The 21071-nt window shown below is 42.9% G+C and overlaps 1 protein-coding gene and 1 pseudogene across 1 annotated transcript; one reads left to right on the forward strand and one right to left on the reverse strand.

Moving 5' to 3' along the window:
- Nucleotides 1-7308: 7308 nt before the first annotated feature.
- Nucleotides 7309-8219, reverse strand: LOC105540617 (annotated as a pseudogene).
- A 1957-nt stretch (nt 8220-10176) lies between these two features.
- IL17F (interleukin 17F) lies at nt 10177-18123 on the forward strand. The gene is made up of 3 exons (XM_011981323.1): nt 10177-10274; nt 15863-16083; nt 17642-18123. The coding sequence occupies exons 1-3, from the start codon at nt 10242-10244 to the stop codon at nt 17877-17879; spliced, it is 492 nt and encodes a 163-aa protein (XP_011836713.1). The 5' UTR covers nt 10177-10241; the 3' UTR covers nt 17880-18123.
- The last annotated feature ends 2948 nt before the right edge of the window (nt 18124-21071 follow it).

The following is a 21071-nucleotide window of genomic DNA, read 5'->3' on the forward strand; positions in this document are numbered from 1 at the left end:
GGCGTGGTGGCGGGCGCCTGTAGTCCCAGCTACTCGGGAGGCTGAGGCAGGAGAATGACGTGAACCCGGGAGGCGGAGCTTGCAGTGAGCCCAGATCGTGCCACTGCACTCCAGCCTGGGCGACAGAGCGAGACTCTGTCTCAAAAAAAAAAAAAAAAAAAAAAATGAGGTTGGGGGGCAGGCATGAGATTTGGGCCAATGCCTAAAAGCTTGGAAATTTAATCCTGGGCAAGAATGGTCATCTTTCCAGGCCTAAGCTTGTCATCCCCACCCATCATCCCAAAACTCTGTTGGTTGTCAGTATAATGACTGGGGGGAAGGGACAGGAGCAAAAGTTGCTGATCCCAGGTTCATCAAGCTGAGGAGAAATTTTGGTGGGAGGAAGCCAGGAAAATGTGACAGCATTTGACAGATGCTCAGCTGGGCTTTCCCCAGGCATTGTGTTCTGGCAGCGTGTTGATTAATTCCATCCACCTCAATGCAGGAAATCAGCTTGCCTGCTGAGTAAGAGAAGTCTGCACGGAACCCTGGGGTTGCTGCCAGCCTGAGGTTGCAAGGACAGGCCACGCCCATGGAGGCTGCCACCGAATGTTGACAAAGAACAGCTCAGTTTCCCATTATTCTCTTCATCCCCACGCTTGCCAAAGAACCTTCCAAAGTAGGAAGATAGGTATGGTTCTTAGCTATGAGGGAGTGAAGCTCTGAGATTTAAGACTTCTGTTTTTTTTATTTTGTTTTGTTTTGTTTTTAATCTCAATAGCCTTTCAAGGATACTTGATTCTTAATTTCTGTTTCAGAAAATGTAATGTGTTCCGTGAACCTCGCTACAATTTTATGGGAAGTTCAGCACCTTCCCTAATGTTCCCTAACGAGGTGCATCCGAGACTTTCATGTGATATAAATCATTTAGGCATCTTGTGAAAATGCAGCCTGATTGAGTAGGTGTGGGATTGGGACAGGAAAATCTCCAATTTTAACAAGCCCCCAGGTGCTAACAAGCTAGATGCTGCTGTTCCCAGGACCAAACTTTGAGCAGTAAGATTCTCCTAGATTGCAGGATTGAGGGGTAAGAAAGAGTCAACTTTCTCATTCCAAATCTTGCTCTATCCATATGTGCTGCCTCCCCTCCTGAAGCTGTTGTCCTCTCTCTCTATATATATACATGTAGATGTCATAAACCTGTTTCGTATATAAAGAGGTTTACCTTAGACATGGAAATAATGAAAGAGACTTAAAGAATTAATTAAAGAATTAAAGCACAACATACACATTGAAACAATTTCAATATAAGGCTCATGACTCTTAGTTCCCTGGTCATCTCAGCTACTAGGAGTTTCTGGGTGGCAGCTCTCCTCATTTCTCTTCTCTCTAGGGTTAACTAAAATTCCTATTATTATAATTATTTTGAAGACAAGATCTTGCTCTGTCATCCAGACTGGAGAGCAGTGGCAGGATCATGGCTCACTGAAGCCCTGATTGCCTAGGCTGAAGCGATTCTCCGACGTCAGCCCCTCAAGTAGCTGGGACTACAGGAGCATGCCACCATGCCCAGCATTTTTTTTTTTTTTTGAGACGGAGTTTCGCTCTGTCGCCCAGCCTGGAGTGCAGTGGCACGATCTCGGCTCATTGCAAGCTTCGCCTCCTGGGTTTACGCCATTCTCCTGCCTCAGCCCCTCAAGTAGCTGGGACTACAGGAGCATGCCACCATGCCCAGCATTTTTTTTTTTTTTTGAGACGGAGTTTCGCTCTGTCGCCCAGCCTGGAGTGCAGTGGCACGATCTCGGCTCATTGCAAGCTTCGCCTCCCGGGTTCACGCCATTCTCCAGCCTCAGACTCCTGAGTAGCTGGGACTACCGCCCACCACCACGCCCGGCTAATTTTTTGTATTTTTAGTAGAGATGGGATTTCACCGTGTTAGCCAGGATGGTCTCCATCTCCTGACCTCGTGATCCGCCCGCCTCAGCCTCCCAAAGTGCTGGGATTATAGCCGTAAGCCACCACGCCTGGCAATACCCAGCATTTTTTTTTTTTTTTTTTAAATTTTGTGTAGAGACGGAGGCCTCCCTGTGTTGCCCAGGCTGGTCTTGAACTCCTGGCCTCAAGTGATTCTCTCGCCTCAGCTTCCCAAAGTGCTGGGATGATAGACATGAGCCACCGTGCCTGACCATATTATTTTTTATATGTAGAAATTTCCCTGTCTTTACCCTGGAATAGGCTCTGTCTTTGCACTTCCAAAAAGGTAAGTTCTCTTCAAGACAAAAGTGCCATCTGGTCTGACATAAAATTTGCAGCTCTCTTGGAAGGAGAAAACTGTTATGGCAATTTTTTTTTTTTGGTAGCACTTTTTTCTTCCTCTTACCCAGCACAGAGAGTGGTACAGAGTGAGTGTTTAATAAATGATGTTTCTGCTAACAAGTAGATAAAACTTGAATGCAAAAGCCTTCACAGGTCCACAGAATAGATTCAGAATTGAGAGGTCCCTCATGCGATCTGGAACTTTGTCCAGCCACTTAAACTGTATTCCGCCCAGGATCCTCACCCAGCACTCTGGGGAAACTCCTTTCCTAAGTCTTTTTTTCTCCTTACTTTTCATTTCTCAACTTTTGCCTCTGATCCCCTTCTCTCACTGCCATCTCTCCCAGCTCTTTTTTCATCAGAAGATCAGAAATTGCATGCTTTGAGAAAGAGAGAGAGAGAACGAATGAGAGAAACCTACAGAGACAGAAGGGAAAGGAGGACTTCTGTTTTTTTTTTTTAATCTTTTGTTTACCTAAGCCCCAAGTAATTTCTACTCTCACAAATATTGGCATATGAAGACCCTAGTACAGTGTTTTCATCTGACGAATAATCATTACGTTTCTTTTTTTTTTGAGATAGGTTCTTGCTCTGTTGCCCAGGCTGGAGTGCAGTGGCATGATCACGGCTCACTGGAGCCTTGATCTAGCTAAAGTGATCCCCTCATCTCAACCTCATGAGTAGTTGGGACTACAGGTGGTACCACCATGCCTGGCTAATTTTTGTATTTTTTTTGTAGAAACTCTCACCATGTTGCCCAGGCTGGTCTCCAACTCCTGAGGTCAAGCTATCTACCCACCTCGGCCTTCCAAAGTGCTGGGATTACGGGTGTCAGCCACGATACTCATACCTAATCATTATCTTTAAAAAGAAGGGTTAGTTTCTATGAATTGTGATTTTGTGGAGATTCTAGAAAGTGCATAATGGTTTTGAATATTTGACTCAAACAAATAGGAAACATTGAATGAGTAGGTTCAAAAAAGTCTGAAACTAAAAATCTTTTGCATTAAAAGGAAAAAAAAAAAAAAACCAAAAAAAAAACCCAAGGATGATGTAGAGTTTGTGGGGTCTGTAGTTTTCTGCTTTTTGGGAGAGGCTCACTTCCCTTTTACTCTGTGGTCCCTGGCTCCACTTCTTGGAAGGTTTAAAAAAATGTCTTTTTTCTCCTTGTAACCTCTTTGGTCACATCTGACATGGTGTTTTCTTAGAGCTTTAGTTCTTGTTCCTTGATGGTTGGGGGACTGAGGATTGGTTCCTGATTAATTTCTAGAACTCTCTCAAAAACTTAGTGAACTTTTAATCTGAGTCAATTCTTTTTGAGGCATAATTCCTAGAACATTTCTATTTCTTTGTTTCTTTATTCCTGTAACTCTCTTTTGATTTGATGGCAGATTACTAGAACGATAACACTTTTAATTGAGTCCTTTTATCCAATTAAAATTTTTCTCCAGATGCTTCATTCTAATTCTTGCCCTTCGGTAATTTACTTGGTTGAAAGGTTTTATTGTGCATTTCTCTTTCAAAGGCTTTTTCAATCTTATCTTTTACTCTTGAGGGATAGAAATAGTTATTTTTATTTTTTAATTTTTTTGCAACCTTACAGGGCTCTGAATTTCTTTCTTTCTTTTCTTTTCTTTTTTTTTTTTTTTTTGAGACAGGGTCTTGCTGTGTCGCCTAGGCTAGAATGCAGTGCTGTGATCTCGGCTCACTGCAACCTTTGTCTCCGGGCTAAAGTGATTCTCCTGCTTCAGCCTCCATAGTAGCTGGGGTTACAGGTACCCACTGCCACGCCTGGCTAATTAGGGTTCTGAATTTCGGTACTCTCTTCATTTTTGTTTATCAACCTGCCAACTCTTTCCTGAACTCATCTCTTTCATGTGTTACCTTGCCAAATGCAGACAATAATATCCAAACACATGCAACTAACATTCTATTTTCTAATCTCTTTTTCTAGAGCTTCAAGTTTATTAGGTACAAGATCTGCCTCTCAAGTTATTGCAGGCAATGGTTTAACTAAATGTTTTGTCATTGTAGAGCATGGATTATCATTTATCCAGCCTGCAATTTTATTGCCATTATGATGTGCTACCTGACCACTTTTTTTCATGCTTTTTGTTATGATAGCACTTTACTTCAAGGCATGAATTTCTGTAACTGCAGACATACTGTCATGTTGCAGTAGCATATCTTGATTAGATGCACTTTTTTTTCTTTTTTCTTTTTGAGAGAGAGTCTCACTCTGTAACCCAGGCTGGAGTGCAGTGGCACAATCTCTTCTCACTGCAGCCTCAACCTCCCGAGTAGCTGGGCTCAAGTGATCCTCTGAACCGAGCCTCCAAGTAGCTGGGACTATAGGTGTGTACCACTACACCTGGCCTCAAGTGATCTGCCCACCTTGGCCTCCCAAAGTGTTGGGATTATAGGCGTGAGCCACCACACTTGGCTAGATACACCTTTTAAAAATGAGAATAAAACCTTTTAAAAGTTGGATTTGTAAAACCAAATGTGTACATTTATATTATCATTATTCCCAGCTATCTCATGTTATTATCTGATTGGTTATATGTGCATGTTCACTTTTTTCCATGACTGTTTTAAGCCCATTAAGGCAGAGACTTTAATAGTATAGTCTATTACCTGTGATAGTAGCCCCAACAAAATGTATCATGGCTCCAAGCACACATAAGGGCATGAAAACATCTTGCTGATTTGGATGTTTGACAAACTATAATATTTTACTACATTTGAGGCTGTAACTTATGGCTAAGGCAACAGAGTCTTCTGGTGTCTTTTTTTGTGGGCTCTTGGAGTTGACTGTAGTAGTCTAGCTGTCAGTGTGTTGAATAATGGCTCCAATGCACTTTTGAAACTCTTAAATCTGGTGACAGCTTAGATCATTAATGGTACAAAGCCAGTCAGTGAAGGGTTCCACCATTGTCAGCTGTGTGCCCATCATATGTTCGTTATTGTGTCCCTGGTATTAGCACACGATTTGTGTTATAGGAAGTGCTCAATGAATGTTTGATGAGATAAGGATCTGAATCTGTTGATTCAGTTTGAACTCAGTGATAGCCAGTTACTAGTTTGGCATCCTGACAGGACAGTTGTTTTTACCCCAAAGGGGAAAACTGTGACCAAATTTAGCAAAGGTCAGTGTTGCCTCCTGCTTATGTAAAGAACCATTTTGTTCTCCCCTGCAATCTAGCAAATCCTCTTGTATTGAATTAGGCACTCTTGGTTCCAGCTGATTTATTCATTCTTTATTTCAAGAGAGCTGGTATATTCTATGCATTGAGGTATGGCTCTGAATGGAAAAGAGATCACTGAAGAAGATGAGTGACTCAATCCACTCAATTTAGTACACATTTAAAGGTCTATTGCACATGTTGCTTTGGGAGCATAAGGGATACAAGCAAAGATGAAAACATGGCTCTTGATTTCATGGAGCTAGCTTCACTGTGCACATGGAAGGTCACTCCCGGGGAGGCCTTGAAAATTCTCCATAAGTTGGGCTTAGGGGGTTCAGTCTGGCTAGAAGGAGTTGGCTAGGGGACTTGAGTCTATCTTTGCATAGAACACAGTTTAATCTAGATTGTATATTTAAGGATGTATATTTGGAGAAGGAGGCTGGTAGAGATTATTGGAGGGAGGGTAAAGTTACCCAGATATATGAAGACCCCAGGGAACTATCCTAAAACATGTACGTGGGGGCAGGATACACCAAGTATCGGCACAAGAGGTTGAAGAAAGGAACAATGCCTGAAAGGGTGATTTGAAGAAATCTTTTTGTAGAAGTTACACTTCTGGTTGTTCCAGAGAGAGGTGCAGAGGGATGCACAGGCATGGAGGGGAGCAGGCTGGATGGAAGGCCTGTGATCACAGAATTCTGATCAGTTTTGGAGGGCCTTCCAATGAACCTAAGAACAACTTTCTCTTCATTTTCTTCAGGCGAAGAGTTGTTCAAACATGTTACGCTAGAGGAAAATAACTTTGCCCTGCTAGAATGTGTCCTGCCTTGTGAAAAGATTATGTGTAATTTTACCTGATCTTAATGGATGTAAAAAAAGATAAGTTACTGTTTTTTGGGGAATGTTTGTGTATCTCTAGGGCACAATGCCTGACATATAGAATGTGTTTAACAAATGTTTGACAACCTGAACTGATCTGAGACAAATTAACTTTTTGCAGGTCATTTAAATTTCATGTCAGAGCATTTAAAGCATTTTTTTTTCAAAAATTAGAAACAACATTTATTGTTTCTTGTTAAAATATGGCGCTCTCATGAGAAAAGAGTGTGCAAAAAGAGCCTTCCTTCACCCTTATCCCAGCAGGCTGGGACTGTCCTCACTGTAGGAGGGAAAGTTTTTCACCTACTCTTGGGAAATTAGGCTGCTCTACTGTAGTTTTACTTTTGATTACTTGCATATGTAAAAAAACCAAAAAACAAAAACAAAAGGCAAAATCCAACAGCTAATAGGTTATCTCTCCCTAGGCATATAAGCCCAGTCCACCTGGACACAGATGTGGGGCTTAAGTCCAAATTCCCATGTGCAGCCCAGGATTAGGTGGTACTTTGGAAATCAAGTGGGTGTTCCTGGCTAGGGATTGAAGGCGATCTCAGCCCCTGGTCAGCTGGTTGAAAACATCCAAAGTGCCTCCAGTGAGAAGCTGAGATTACCACTTTAATGAGAAACACTTTGGGTGAGGTAGGGCCCACTGTCAACTGGTAGGCAGCATTCTTGCCACAGGCTGTATCTGGCCTAGAAACTACTAGATCTCCAAATCCTCTTGAAGTCCCTTACATTGACAAGAATGAATTCAAGTTTCAAAATGACACACCAAATTATACAAGGTAGAGGATGTCATTAAGGCAATAGTCTCACCAAGTCCATGCACAGAGCTCTAATCCCACCGTCACCCTCCCCTCACTCTCCAAGTCTGCTTAGTTCTGCCCACTACTCTTCCTTCTCAGCGACAGTTCCAGCATCCAGAAGTCTTGAGCAGCCTTCAGCCTCACAAGTTGGAGGTGGCCTAATTCAGAAACTTCATGGCAACTTCAAGGCCAAGGAAACAGGCCGCCACATTGGCTGGGAAGGCTTGGGTCATCACTGCATCAGACCCTTTAGATAAGGATGTGATTCCTTCATCCCAGATGAGCTCCCTCAGCACATCTCCAAAACCATTAGGATATTTCCCAGGAGGTACAGTCTGGAAGTGAGACTTGAGCACATCTTGCGGGATTGCCACAGCCCAGTTGAAGATCCCTTCCATGCAATGCCCCCAGCCACCAGGATTCAAGGCGCACTGAGCTCACAGACCCTCTTTCCTTCAGGAGTGAAGATATTTTTTAGCCATTTATATGTTATGAATTACATTCCACTGGCTGGAACATCTCACATAAGGGTGAGCACGGTCCCTTTGTAGATGCCTCGGATCCCAAACTCCTGGTACAGCTTTTTTGCACAGTCCAAGGTTCCAATGTACTTGGTTTCCCCTGAAGAAGCCTGAAACTGTAACCAGCACTTGATGGGTGCTCCAGGGGTCACGATGCCTGTGGTGAATGTACCAGATAACATACCAGCTGCAAACAGCTGGGGATAGCTGAGCACATCCTCTGGGTGTTTCTGTCGTAGTTTCTTCCTTTAACCAAACCCAAAGAAGCACACAGCAAACATGGGGGTGACACTTATGATAGGAGCAGCCATTCACTGATATAGCCCCGTGATGCCCCTTCTAAGAGTCTTCGGGAGACAGTCCAAGGTCCCAGAATACATGGGAGGCTGTCTAGGCAAACTCGGTAGCTGTGTCTGCAGTTGGACCTTGATGGTGTCCAGAGGGTGCCCCATGAACAGCAGGCACATGCCACCAAAGCCGCTGGCCAGCAGGTTCTTGAGCGGGCTGATGGGCTTCGGCTGATCAGCCATGGTCAGTCCGCCTATCTCTGAGTCTGTCAGTTCCTGGGCCGTCCTGGCTCTGCTGCCCCAGCTGCAGCGCCAGGGCCGCCAATCTTGCATTTAAAGGCTTCTGCTTGCTAATTCATTTTGGTTAAAAAAAAAATCATTCTCAGAGATAGCCAAGGTAATGGGCATTTATGTGTTGTATAAATGTGATATTATATATATGTATATATTTGTCCATGGCTCCTGGTTCATAACTCCCACAGCCCTCATTATATCCCAAGTGATAAAAATGATAAGCATATCTTTTGTTGGGGTATTTAGCTTTTTTGTCTTTGGTTACTGAAGCAGCTTCAGACAGCTTCAGAGCAATGAAGGTGAAAAAGACAGTCTTTTATTGTAATGTTGGAGCACTTTAGGCCTAAGAAATAGGTCTCAGAAAAAAGAATCTCCCTCTCTGAGCTTCTGCCCACCTTTTCTCCCCAAGACAATAGAAACGGAAAATATCCTCTCATCTAACATCACTCCCACACCTTTTGTCTTGGGGCTGGTCATAAAGAAATTCTTTGACTTACCTTGTCTAATCATAGGCCATAAGACCCTCAATTCAGGAAGGGTCCTCCCCTCTACCCAGGAGGAAGGAATGCTGTTCAGAGAGGCCAAGAAGAATCTGAACAGACAGGCCTGGCTGGGTTTCCTCATTCAACCTATTAATATCAGGTTATACCCTTTTTATCCAATCACATTTGTTTACAGTTTTCCATGTTGTAATCATGTCTGCCCAATGAAGATTCCATAAAAGGCCCAAGAGGATGGGATACAAAGAGTCTTTGGACCACTGAACTTGTGGAGGCTCTAAGAAAGGGGAACAGTAGCTTATCCCTGTGCTGGGAGGGTGGTGCACCCCAGCTCCATGGGAAGGAACACTTCCACCTTGCGACCCTTTCAAACCTTGCTCTATGTACTTTTTCATCTGGCTGTTGTCTTGTATCCTTAAAAATATCTTTGGAATGTACTGGTAAATATAAATTAGTGTTCCCTAAGTTTTGTGAGCTGTTCTAACAAATTAATCAAGCCTAACTAAACTCAAGGAGTTTGTGGAACCTCAACTTGAGGCCAGTCAGTCAGAAGTCCCAGAGCCTTGGACCTGTGACTGGTGCTTAAAGTGGGAGCAGTTTTGTGGGAGCCCTCAGCCTGTGGGATCTGACTCTGCCTACCTGGAGATAACGTCAGAATTGAATTGGATTAGAAGATGCTTAGCTGGCGTTGGATGCAGAATTGATTGCTTGCTGGTTGATGGAGATAAATCCCCACATATATGGTCATGGAAGTCTTTTGCATTGCTGGTAGTGGTGTGAGAGCAGAGGAAAACAGTTTGTTTTTTCAACACAATGAATAATGATTATTTATTAAGCACCAGTAGGAGTCTAACCATGGGGTTAAAAAATAATTAGTTCAGGGAGATAACAAAACTACCAGGGTATATCATTTCTGAATCTTTCACTGATGTCATTTCATTCCTTTAGTTTTGTTTTCCCGTTCATAAAATGGAGGTAAAGATAGTTTAGTGCCAAGGCTCCTCTAAGGATGAGTTTTCTCCCATTTAAATCACGATTCATATTGCATGACTAGAAAGTAGAACATATGGTCCGTGACAAGGGTGTTGGCAATTTGTGGGAGAACAAAAAAGATTTGACAACAATTTCTAACTTGGTTCATCTCCGTAGTAAATTAAAAATGTTGCTCTGATTTGTGGGCACTGGGGGTGGAAGTAGGGTAGAAGGAAAGAAAAATTTGGTCCTTTTCCTGTCATCCCTTTCTTTAGGGTCCCCTTTTGTTCCCCTTCGGGAAATGGAATAAAAAAAAAACCCCTGCATTCGTCAGTAACTCTGGGTCAACCACAACTTAAAGACAGTAAGCAGGTCAATCAAAACAGGGGCAATGATTGCTATATAACTAACAGGTACTCTCATTGATAGAACACAGGCATACACAGGAAGATACATTCACAGAAAGAGCTTCCTGCACAAAGCAAGCAACCAGTGCAACATGACAGTGAAGACCCTGCATGGCCCAGTCATGGTGAGTAGCAACAATCATTCTGGTTTAAGGACAGTCATGCCTAGGATTTCAGGAAAACAGAATTCTAAGGAGTTAGGTTTGATTGGGGTCTTTTTGGAATTACTTCTTTAAAAAACAGAGATGACTTTAATTTTGACTCCTGTCTGGTGGCAAAAAAGAAAAAAATAACTAGAAAAGTTATAATGGCATAAAAATGCAGCTCCTGGCCAGGTGCGGTGGCTCACGCCTATAATCCCAGCACTTTAGGAGGCCAAGGCAGGTGGATCACATGAGTTCAGAAGTTCGAGACCAGCCTGGCCAACATGGCAAAACCCGATCTCTACTAAAAATACAAAAATTAGGTCAGGCCCAGTGGCTCACGCCTGTAATCCCAGCACTTTGGGAGGCCGAGGTGGGCGGATCACTTGAGGTCAGGGGTTCGAGACCAGCCTGGCTAACTTGAAACCCTGTCTCTACTAAAAATACAAAAATTAGCTGGACGTGGGGCAGTTGCCTATAATCCCAGCTACTCGGGAGGCTGAGGCAGGAGAATGGCTTGAACCTGGGAGGTGGAGGTTGCAGTGAGCCAAGATCACACCACTGCACTCCAGCCTGGGTGACATAGCGAGACTCTGTCTCAAAGAAAAAAAAATGCAGCTCCTCACCCAATGGCTTTTGCCCAGGTGCTGTTAGTATGTGCAGTCCTTGGCATCACAGACAACTAGCAGGTTCTCTCCTGTGGCCATCCATTATAGAGTTAGGTTGGCCTGAAATTCTTATCTCATGGTGGGAGCTTGGCCAGCCCTTTAGGGATTATGTAGATATACATTTTAACCAAGGAAACTGAGGCCTCAAAAGGTTTAATGATTCCCGTGAGACTACAGGAGTGCCCTGGGTAGAAGAAGTGAAATCACCCAGTGTTGACTTTGGACAGCTCCTCGAGAAGGGAAATTTCCCATGTCTCTGATTGCTATTTATTTATTTTGCACCATCTCATTCTTCTTGGAGGAAAGAGAGATGTCAATGCAATGAAAATCTAGCCCCAGCAGGTCTGGAATCTTGCCTGGCATTAGTTAGATAAGGCCTGGGAAGAATTTACTACAGAGGCACATGAAAACAGAGGTTAGGAAATCCTGCATTTTATTATTGGCTTAGGTAATTTCCTTGTTTTCTCCTTTTACAAGCCATATAATTTAAAAGAGCTTGAATATCACAAAAGGCTCATGGCATATAGCAATGGTATGTTTTAGTTTATTTTATATTTATGTGTTATTTTAAAGATTACATGTAGCGCAGCAAAGTGCCATATTTAGGGGCATAGGCTCTGATGTCAGGCATATGTGGCTCCACTGCTTGCTAACTGTAGGATTTTTGGGTAAGTTATTTATCTTCTCTGTGCCTCAGTTTCCTCAACTGTACAGTGGAGATAACAATGGCATCTTTCTCATGGCATTTATTGGGAGGATTAATTAACATCTTTGAGAATAAATGAGTCTGTACTCTGTACTGGCAGATTTGTGTATGCTTAAGTTTCAGTTAGTTTGGCCATTCTAATAAACAACAACTGGTAATGATAGAGAAAGCATTCAGTAAGTATTAACTGTTCATATTAATATTGTTATTATTATCCTGGAAATTCTGATCAATCCTCTGAAGTAGATGGGGATACTTCCCACTTTATACAGATGAACAAAAGCTCAATTAAGCTATTTATTTAACTTTTCTGGATACTGTAAGCACAATAACTGGTACACCAATCTAAGCTTTCTGGCTCCAAGTACACTATGCTTCTCTTTGAATGGTTCGGAGGCAAGATTTCTGAATTTAAAGCCATTGCATCCAAGCAATTCTGTTGGGTAGCTTTGTGCTCCATAGCTATTTCTATTTCTAGTTTCCTTAAAGAAATCTGTTGGGTTGTCAGGAGGAAACATAACAGTGCAAGGAGCATTGGAATAGAATTAGAAGTTGAGAGGTGCAGACAGATAGGACATCCTCAATAAGTAGTTGAGGCAAATTCTCATGGGCCTAGCGGTTGACCAGGTGCATGCTTACAGGAGAACACACATTGCTGGTGAGTATAGGGGGTGAATGTTCAGGTTGCTCAGATGGGCTCACATTAGAGTGAAGTGAAAAGCTAGGCTGAGAAGGTTGGTGTCCTGTTACAGCTCACCTTCACCTGGTGCTTTCCCTTGCCTCTGTCCCCTGTTCTACAGATTGAGAGCAATATCATTCATCTGCTTTCTAGGTGGCATATAAGAGTTCAAGTCCATACAATGCTCTGAATTTCTCTGAGAGGTACTGTTTAAATCATTCTTAAGAACCAGCGACAGCCTGGTTCAGAGCCCCTGCTCTGTATTACATAACCACTAACATCTACAGTTTCAGATCAAAAGCTTTGTGGAGCAAATTGGAGTAATTTGCAGACATCATCTGATTTCCTGATAAAGAGCTATGTGACCTACAACACGTATGCACATCTAGTTCAGCTGTCACATCGCTTAAAATGCTTGGCTCTTCTAATGAGACAAAACTAAGATTAATGTTGGTAATAATAAAAATAACCTTCAATGGCAATAGCACTGACTACTGACACCTAGGTTTGAGTCCTGAGACTGGTAATTTCCTTGTTTTCTCCTTTTACAAGCCATATAATTTAAAAGAGCTTGAATATCACAAAAGGTTCATGGCATATAGCAATGGTATGTTTTAATTTATTTTATATTTATGTGTTATTTTAAAGATTACATGTAGCGCAGCAAAGTAATGCTGGTGAACCCAACCAAGTTATTTATTCCCTTTGGGATAGAACTCTTTCACCTGTCTAATTGGGATAATTAATACTAGCTCTGTCTACCTCACCAGGTAGTTGTGAAAATCCAGTAAAAGCGTTTTCTAAAATACTCTATATTAGCAAATATAATAACTTGTTAGAAACCTGGTAATTATTGCTAAATCATAGAACTCCAATGTATGTATTTAAAAGCTTTTGTAATGAAAATTAATAGTGATTCAGTGAGTATGACACAGAAGAGGAAAGAGAAAACACAAAGGAGGAATTTACTTAAGAACCCTAAAGATGTGATTGATAGGCTTGGAAAGTTATCTAAGACCCTTTAATATAAGCTGACATCTTTAAAAAAAAAAGTCATAGCAGTCCAGGCACGGTGGCTTAGGTCTGTAATCCCAGCACTTTGGGAGGCCGAGGTGGGAAGATCACTTGAGGTCAGGAGTTCAAGACCAGCCTGGCCACATGATGAAACCCTGTCTCTACTGAAAATACAAAAAATTAGCAGGTGTGGTGGTGCACATATGTAATCCCAGCTACTTGGGAGGCTAAGGCAGGAGAATCACTTGAATCTGGGAGGTGGAGGTTGCAGTGAGCCAAGATTGTGCCACTGTATTCCTGCCTGGGCAACAGAGTGAGACTCCATCTCACAAAAAAAAAAAAAAAAAAAAAAAAGCCATAGCACTTTGTCAAGACAGAAGGTATATGAGCATGAATTCCACATCTATCTAGTCTACTGTGTAGCACAATATAGAGTTAGCAAGTTAGAGTCGCCAGTATTGGATACTTATCATATGCTGCCACTATTCTTCATGATTTATGTGGATCATCTCATTTAATCTTCACATATATATACATTTTTTTTTTTGTTTGGAGGAAACAGAATCATAGTTGCTAAGAGTCCCGGAATTGAGTTACAGACCCTGGACTTCTGACTCTGAAGCCCATGCCCTGAGCTACCGCACTATAAAGTCAAGAACTAGCTGTTGAATGAACGAACGATTGTGGGGGATGAAAGTTGATGCTTGCTGATTATCTAAAGACAAATTAGCCTCATTCTGACTTTTCTGGGTCAACCTTGCTTTCAACTTCTTTTTAATATCAGCTTCCTCAGTATGGCAAATGGACACTATGACCTTTTTGTTTACTCTTATTGGTTTTTTGTCTCTAGTATCTGCAAAATGTGAAAAGGAGAGCCTTTGAAACCTACATGTCTAATCACCTTCCCTATCTTAACTCATGGAAGGTGTGAGCCTGAACAACGCTAAGCCTAGAGAATAAAAACAACTTATCTTCAGCTCTTCTTCTTCTTCTTCTTCTTCCTTTTTTTTTCCCAAGAAGGAGTCTCATACTGTTGCCCAGGCTGGAGTGCAGTGGCTCAATTTCTTTTCACTGCAACCTCCGCCTCCTGGGTTCAAACGATTCTCCTGCCTCAGCCTCCCAAGTAGCTGGGATTACAGGTGTGCGCCACCATGCGTGGCTAATTTTTGTATTTTTAGTAGAGACGAGGTTTCACCATGTTGGCCAGGCTGGTCTTGAACTCCTGACTTCAGGTGATCCACCTGCCTTGGCCTCCCAAAGTGCTGGGATTATAGGCGTGAGCCACCGCACCTGGCCTTCAGCTCTTCTTCTGTATTATGTTGAGAGTCTGTGATGGGCCTTGCTCATCCCCAGTAAGGGTCAGTGGCGATGGTGGGTGAGCAAAGCATGGTTGTGACAAAGGGAATCTGGCAAGATTTTTAGCTTTTCTTTTCATTAGGTCTTCGGGGCACTTTCATTCTTTGTACATTACTATAACACCAGATAAAGTGGCGTTTCAATGTAAGTATAAAAAAAACGCTCCAGAGCTAAAGAGAAATAGTTTCCATATTCTCCGTTGTTGTGCATCATTAGTGCCCCGGTTTCTTTCAATTAGCATGGATAATTGGAACTTTGCTAACGTTGGTTTTGCATAATGTTTTTCTTAATGCAGTCAGCTTAACTATATAGTTCAATTTAACTGTATCGTTTTGTTCATTCATTCACTCACTCACTCTTTCATTCATTCCGAAAGTGTTTATGAACATGTGTAATATGCAGGAACTTACAATCTAATGGGTGTAGATCTGACAGGAACACAAATACTACATTTCCAGTCAATTAAAAAATGCTGCTTGAGTGCTAGATGATCAAAGCTTTATAATTTAAGGATAATAAACATATTTCTGATTGAACCATTTTAGAGACTGTTCTTAGAGGAGATCATATCTGAGCTGGGCCTTAATGGAAGGGTAGGATTTTGACAGACAGAGTATTCTAGGCAGTGTATTCTAGATGGAGGAGTGGCTTGGAGGAAGGATTTTGTGGGAGATTCACGGGATATCAAGTTGGAAGTAAAAACAAGAGCTATCGTTTATTAAGCCTCTATTTTCGTTTTACAGATTTATAGGTGTTTTATATAGAACATGCTATTTAGTCTTGTTAGTAGTCTAATAAAGTGAGCATTATTATCCAGTTGGAAGGAAGAGAAACTAGAGGCTCAGCAAGGAAGCCAGGATAGGATTTTAACCGAATCTCAGACCCTGGCATCTTTCTGTCTCACTGTTTAGAAGCTCTTAGACTCTGGAGGGCTTCACTTACTAGCTAGGCTAATGAGTTTAGTTCTCAGTTTGGCACCTTGATACCTTTAGGTATGAGTGTTCCCATTTCCAGGTGAGGAACTGAGGTGCAAAGAGAAGCCCTGATCCCATAAAAGGACAGGAATGCTGAGTTCCACAAAAGCATGCATCTCTTGCTAGTAGGTGAGGTGAGTCTCTAACTGATTGCAGCCTCTTTTGTTTACCAGGTCAAGTACTTGCTGCTGTTGATATTGGGACTTGCCTTTCTGAATGAGGTGGCAGCTAGGAAAATCCCCAAAGTAGGACATACTTTTTTCCAAAAGCCTGAGAGTTGCCCACCTGTGCCAGAAGGTAGTATGAAGCTTGACACTGGCATCATCAATGAAAACCAGCGTGTTTCCATGTCACGTAACATCGAGAGCCGCTCCACCTCCCCCTGGAATTACACGTAAGTGCAAATGAGACTGATCTTCACATTCTTTGGAAAAATATGTTAATTCTTTCTTATCATAAAGTAGAAAATGTAGAATACGTAGAAAACATACAAGGGAAAATCCTCTTAACAATGAAAATTTCATTTTACCTGGGAGCTCACATCTTTCTTGTTTTGGGCTAGGTTCACCTTTGTGGTTGATGGTCCTAATATTTTGCTTCCACATTCTCATAAACTCTGTACCTTTTTCTGCTTCGTGTAGCTCTAGGATAGAATTCACAAATTTTCCTGTGTTGGAAGAGAGGGTTCTTTAAAGCAGATTGCATAATTATCTCCGCATGAGGATAAATGGGAAACAGAAAAGTCGGTTCAAGGAGATCCACTCAGATTAGACATTATCCTTTAAGGAGTGGGAATGAGTGGAGGAGAAAGGCCAGTCTGGGAAATGGGATGTTAGGTGGAGACCTTCAGGGTAAAGTCTTGTAATCTGGCCTTAAGATACAGGTTCTTGGAACACCAAGCACCCCCTCCTACTCTCCAAATGTAAGTATAAAAATAGATTCCAGGGACAATTGAAGTGTTTCTGGGGTTGTCATGTAGCTTCTCATGTGAGTGTGTTATGAGAAAACCTTGGGACTGTAGTGCCCCCTGCCTCAAACTGGGAAGATGTGGAGAGACCAAAGAATGACTTGGACAAGTCCAGCTTAGCGAGTAGATGAGTTTATTAAGACTTACATATGGGGCGCCCTAGGGCCACAGCAGGACAGATCTAGAGATCCGCCCTGCCTCCCATCTCTAAGCTGCTCATAAGCAAATTTTCTGGCTCTTTGCCTACTGTGTGTGTCCAATGGGACTGTTTCCCTTGGTAGGTTCTCAGATACTCTCTGAGATATTTGGGTTCTCAGTGGCCTGCTCCTTGGCTGTGCTGGTGGCCCTGGCTCACCGCCCATCCTTCATGGTTCAGACAGTGGATACACACCCTCAAGTAACTTGGTGGGAGTCCTGTCATACTACAAGTGGAGTATGTACAGTGGCAAGCTGGCAGGATAAATGTTGCGGTCTTTATGCCTCCAGGCAGAGGGGCCTATTAAAGGAGAAATGGAGAGAAGGTCTGAGATTCACAGACCTCTGGGACTGTGGCTTTCCTTTCCAAGCAACAGGCTCTGTAGTCCGACTAGTGATGGAAGACTGACTAGTGACGTTCAATCTCCAGGCAGAGAATAAAGAATAATTGTAATAATAATAATGCCAATAAGAGATCTAATGTGAATTGAATGCTAACATTTGTACAGTGGGGTATTTTATATGTACTTGTATCAGTGAGCATTCTCAACAGTTGCATGAGAAAATGGAATATGAAAATCCCCATCTTATAATTGAGGAAACTGAGGCTTAGAAAGGTAAGTCACTGCCAGAGGCTGGTGTATGCTTCCAGGCTGTGTGGCTCCGGAGCCTGTGCCACAGCCCTGCGGAACTACCTCCCTGCAGGTGAGCACCCAGTGCTGTGGGGCTCTCATTCGCTGTCTTCCTCCCCCATGCCTCACCATGGTGCTTTGGCTTGCTCCTCCTGCAGTGTCACTTGGGACCCCAACCGGTACCCCTCGGAAGTTGTACAGGCCCAGTGTAAGCACTTGGGCTGCATCGATGCTCAAGGAAAGGAAGACATCTCCATGAATTCCGTTCCCATCCAGCAAGAGACCCTGATCCTCCGGAGGAAGCACCAAGGCTGCTCTGTTTCTTTCCAGTTGGAGAAGGTGCTGGTGACTGTTGGCTGCACCTGTGTCACCCCCGTCGTCCACCATGTGCAGTAAGAGTTGCACATCCACTCAGCTGAAGAAGCTGTAGAAATGTCACTCCTTATCTAATGCTCTGCAACAAGTCCTGTCTGATCCCCAATTCCCTCTATTTCACAGGACTCTTAATAAGACCTGCATGGATGGAAACAGAAAATATTCACAATGTATGTGTGTATGTACTAAATTTTGTATTTGATATCTAAAATGTTAGGAGAAAAATTAATATATTCAGTGCTAATGTAATAAAGTATTAATAATTGAAAAATACTTCAGGTGTTTGTTTGCAATTCCAGCTTGTACTCACAGACTGTGTAGCCCTTCAGATTTTGGAATTCTATATGCCTATCATTTGTTTTTCATATTTCCTTATCAGAGCACCAGTGTTAGAGTTGTTTTGTTATTAATGGTGCCTGGAGATTGGTTACATAAAGAGTTAAGGAAAATGGTACAAACAGAACTCAGGTTCCCTAGGGACACTTTACTGCTTCGTTATCCCAACTACATTATTTTACAAAGCAAGTATTTCTTGGCCACTGTGCTAGCCAGTGGAGATACAAAGAAAAGTAAGAAATGCATATGAAGGGCCATGTGTTGATAGAGGCCATCCAAAGAGCCCCTGGTCATGAGGGCCATGGTGGCCACTTTGTTTCCTCCTCTGACTTCTGGGCCCTTTAGGGGTCACTGGTTATCTTTTGTCCATCTCTTACACATCTTAGAGGCACACAAACTTCCAGATTCTGATCTCCATGCCACTCTGAGGAAACTGAGAGGTCTTCTGGTGCCTCTGTTGCACACCACATTTTCTCCTTTACTTCCACCATGCCACTAGCTCAGAGTACATCTGCATGGCTGCTGCCTCCCAGGTTCCAGAGAGAAAGTGGGCTATAAGTTCTCACTCCCACCTAGGACTTGGCTTGAGGATGGACAGTCGGCAGGAGCCTGGCTCCCATTTTGAACTCTTTAGTCTGTTGGTGGGTGTGGAATGGGAGTGGTTGGAGAGGCTAACTCTTTCATCTCTTTGCTCCAGAATCTTGTACTTAGGATATAAATATTGACTTTTGTACTTAAAATGTTCAAATGTTCAGGTTCTTTTTTTTTTGAGACGGAGTCTAGCTTTGTTGCCCAGGCTGGAGTGCGGTGGCGCGATCTCGGCTCACTGCAAGCTCTGCCTCCCGGGTTCATACCATTCTCCTGCCTCAGGCTCCCGAGCAGCTGGGACTACAGGCGCCCGCCACCACGCCCAGCTAATTTTTTGTATTTTTAGTAGAGCCGGGGTTTCACCGTGTTAGCCAGGATGGTCTCGATCTCCTGACCTCGTGATCCGCCTGTCTCTGCCTCCCAAAGTGCTGGGATTACAGGCGTGAGCCACCGCGCCCGGCTTGTTCAGGTTCTTAAAATGTAAAATACCTTCCTCTCATAGCTATCAGCTTCACAATTTTACTCTAAATCTCACAAGTTCATTGTGATGCTCAAATCTCTGTGAAGAAATTTTTCTCTGTTCATTTTGGCAGTAATAGCTGTACCCTAGGCGTAGTGCATATAAAAAACCCTCTGTCTGAGTAGTGGGGGAAGTATAAAGGAAATTTCAGGGGGAAAAGAATTGCACCACTGGGTGTATCAAGATACCATCTCAGCCCAGTGTGGTGGCTCATGCCTGTAATTCCAACACTTTGGGAGGCCAAGACGGGAGGATTGCTTGAGACCAGGAGTACAAGACCAGTCTAATCAACACAGACCCCATCTCTCTCTCTCTCCACATACACACACACACACACATACACACACAATTAGCCAGGCATGGTGGCGCACACCTGTAGTCCTAGCTACTTGGGAGACTGAGATGGGAGGATCGCTTGAGCTAGAAGTTGGAGGCTGCAGTGAGCTATGATATCATCATTGCACTCCAGCCTGGGTGACAGTAAGACTTTGCCTCAAAAAAAAACCAAAAACAAAGACATTATATCATATTTCATTACACATGTACCCATGTACTTTCAAGGCAGTGTACCAAATACTATAATCAAGGTATGAAATGGTAGGAAAATATAGGAAATTCCTGGAAAGTTTCAGACACAAGATGACTTTTGCACTGAGATGAATATGAATCGGTTTGGAGGAAGATGTGGGAAAGGCATTCCAAGCAAATGTAACAGCATGAGCAAAGGCAAGAGATGCAAAAAAACCTGGTATACTGGGGGACTGAAAGTAGTTCTATGTGCTCGGGATACTGTGGGCATGGGGACATGGTGGGGAACACATAACAAATGTTTCTTTAATGAATCAATGAATGAATTCACTTGGTAGTAGACAGCGAACAGTGGGCAAATGGGCCACTCATGGATGGTTTTGTAAGTTCTGTTTCAGGAACGACAGGAGGATAGCTATATTTCACAAGATAGCTTTGGTGATAGAGTGCAAAAGGGATCAGAAACCTGAAGGCCAGTGAGAAGATCAGAGAGAAAGCAACTTCACGCCGACAGTACACTCACAGTTTTAGAGCTGGATGAGCCCCTATAGATCACCTGGTCAACCCTTCTCATTTGCAAATGTGGCCCACAAGAATTAGGCGACTTGCTCAAGGTCACTTGGTAGGTAGTAGCAGAAACAGGTTCATTGACTCCAAGTTCACGACTTTTGATATGGGTTTTGCAGCAACGCTGTAGGGTGTCCAATAAAGATCCATTTCAGTCATTCCTCTATGTGGCCTCAGGCTGGCCCTGAGAGAGACTATGTGGTGCTCTGAAGCCTGGGGCCTTGAGTCACAAAGCTTCCTTCTGTGGCTTCTGCACTGAGGGTTGGCTGTCCTTCAGGAAACTGCATGTCCTCTCCTGCTCACAAGGTGGCGAACTGTGTCCAGTTGTTCCCAGATTCCTCAGCATACACTGAAAGGAAAGAAATTACTGCTTTATGGGTAATTTGTTTTATTTGGTGACTGGAAGCCACTTCTGAGGCAGAGTGAGTAGGCTGTGTTCTTCCGCTCTGCGCTCAGGTTTCTGGGAGTGCCTTTGTTTTTCCTGTAGGACAAATGGCTGAAGTTGAGCAGTTTAGGTGTTCAAATACAACATTGCATCATAATGTGTGGAGAGAGAAACCTTTGTTTCCACATGGAAACTTGAAAGCATATAGTCTTTTCTTTCCATATCCAGTTCTTTTTGATGAATGGTTGGCTAAGGGGAAAAAAACCAACACATTCTTTCTCTGTCTCTG

Source organism: Mandrillus leucophaeus, unplaced genomic scaffold (genome assembly GCF_000951045.1).
Source record: "Mandrillus leucophaeus isolate KB7577 unplaced genomic scaffold, Mleu.le_1.0 Scaffold223, whole genome shotgun sequence".
Taxonomy (NCBI): Eukaryota; Metazoa; Chordata; class Mammalia; order Primates; family Cercopithecidae; genus Mandrillus; species Mandrillus leucophaeus.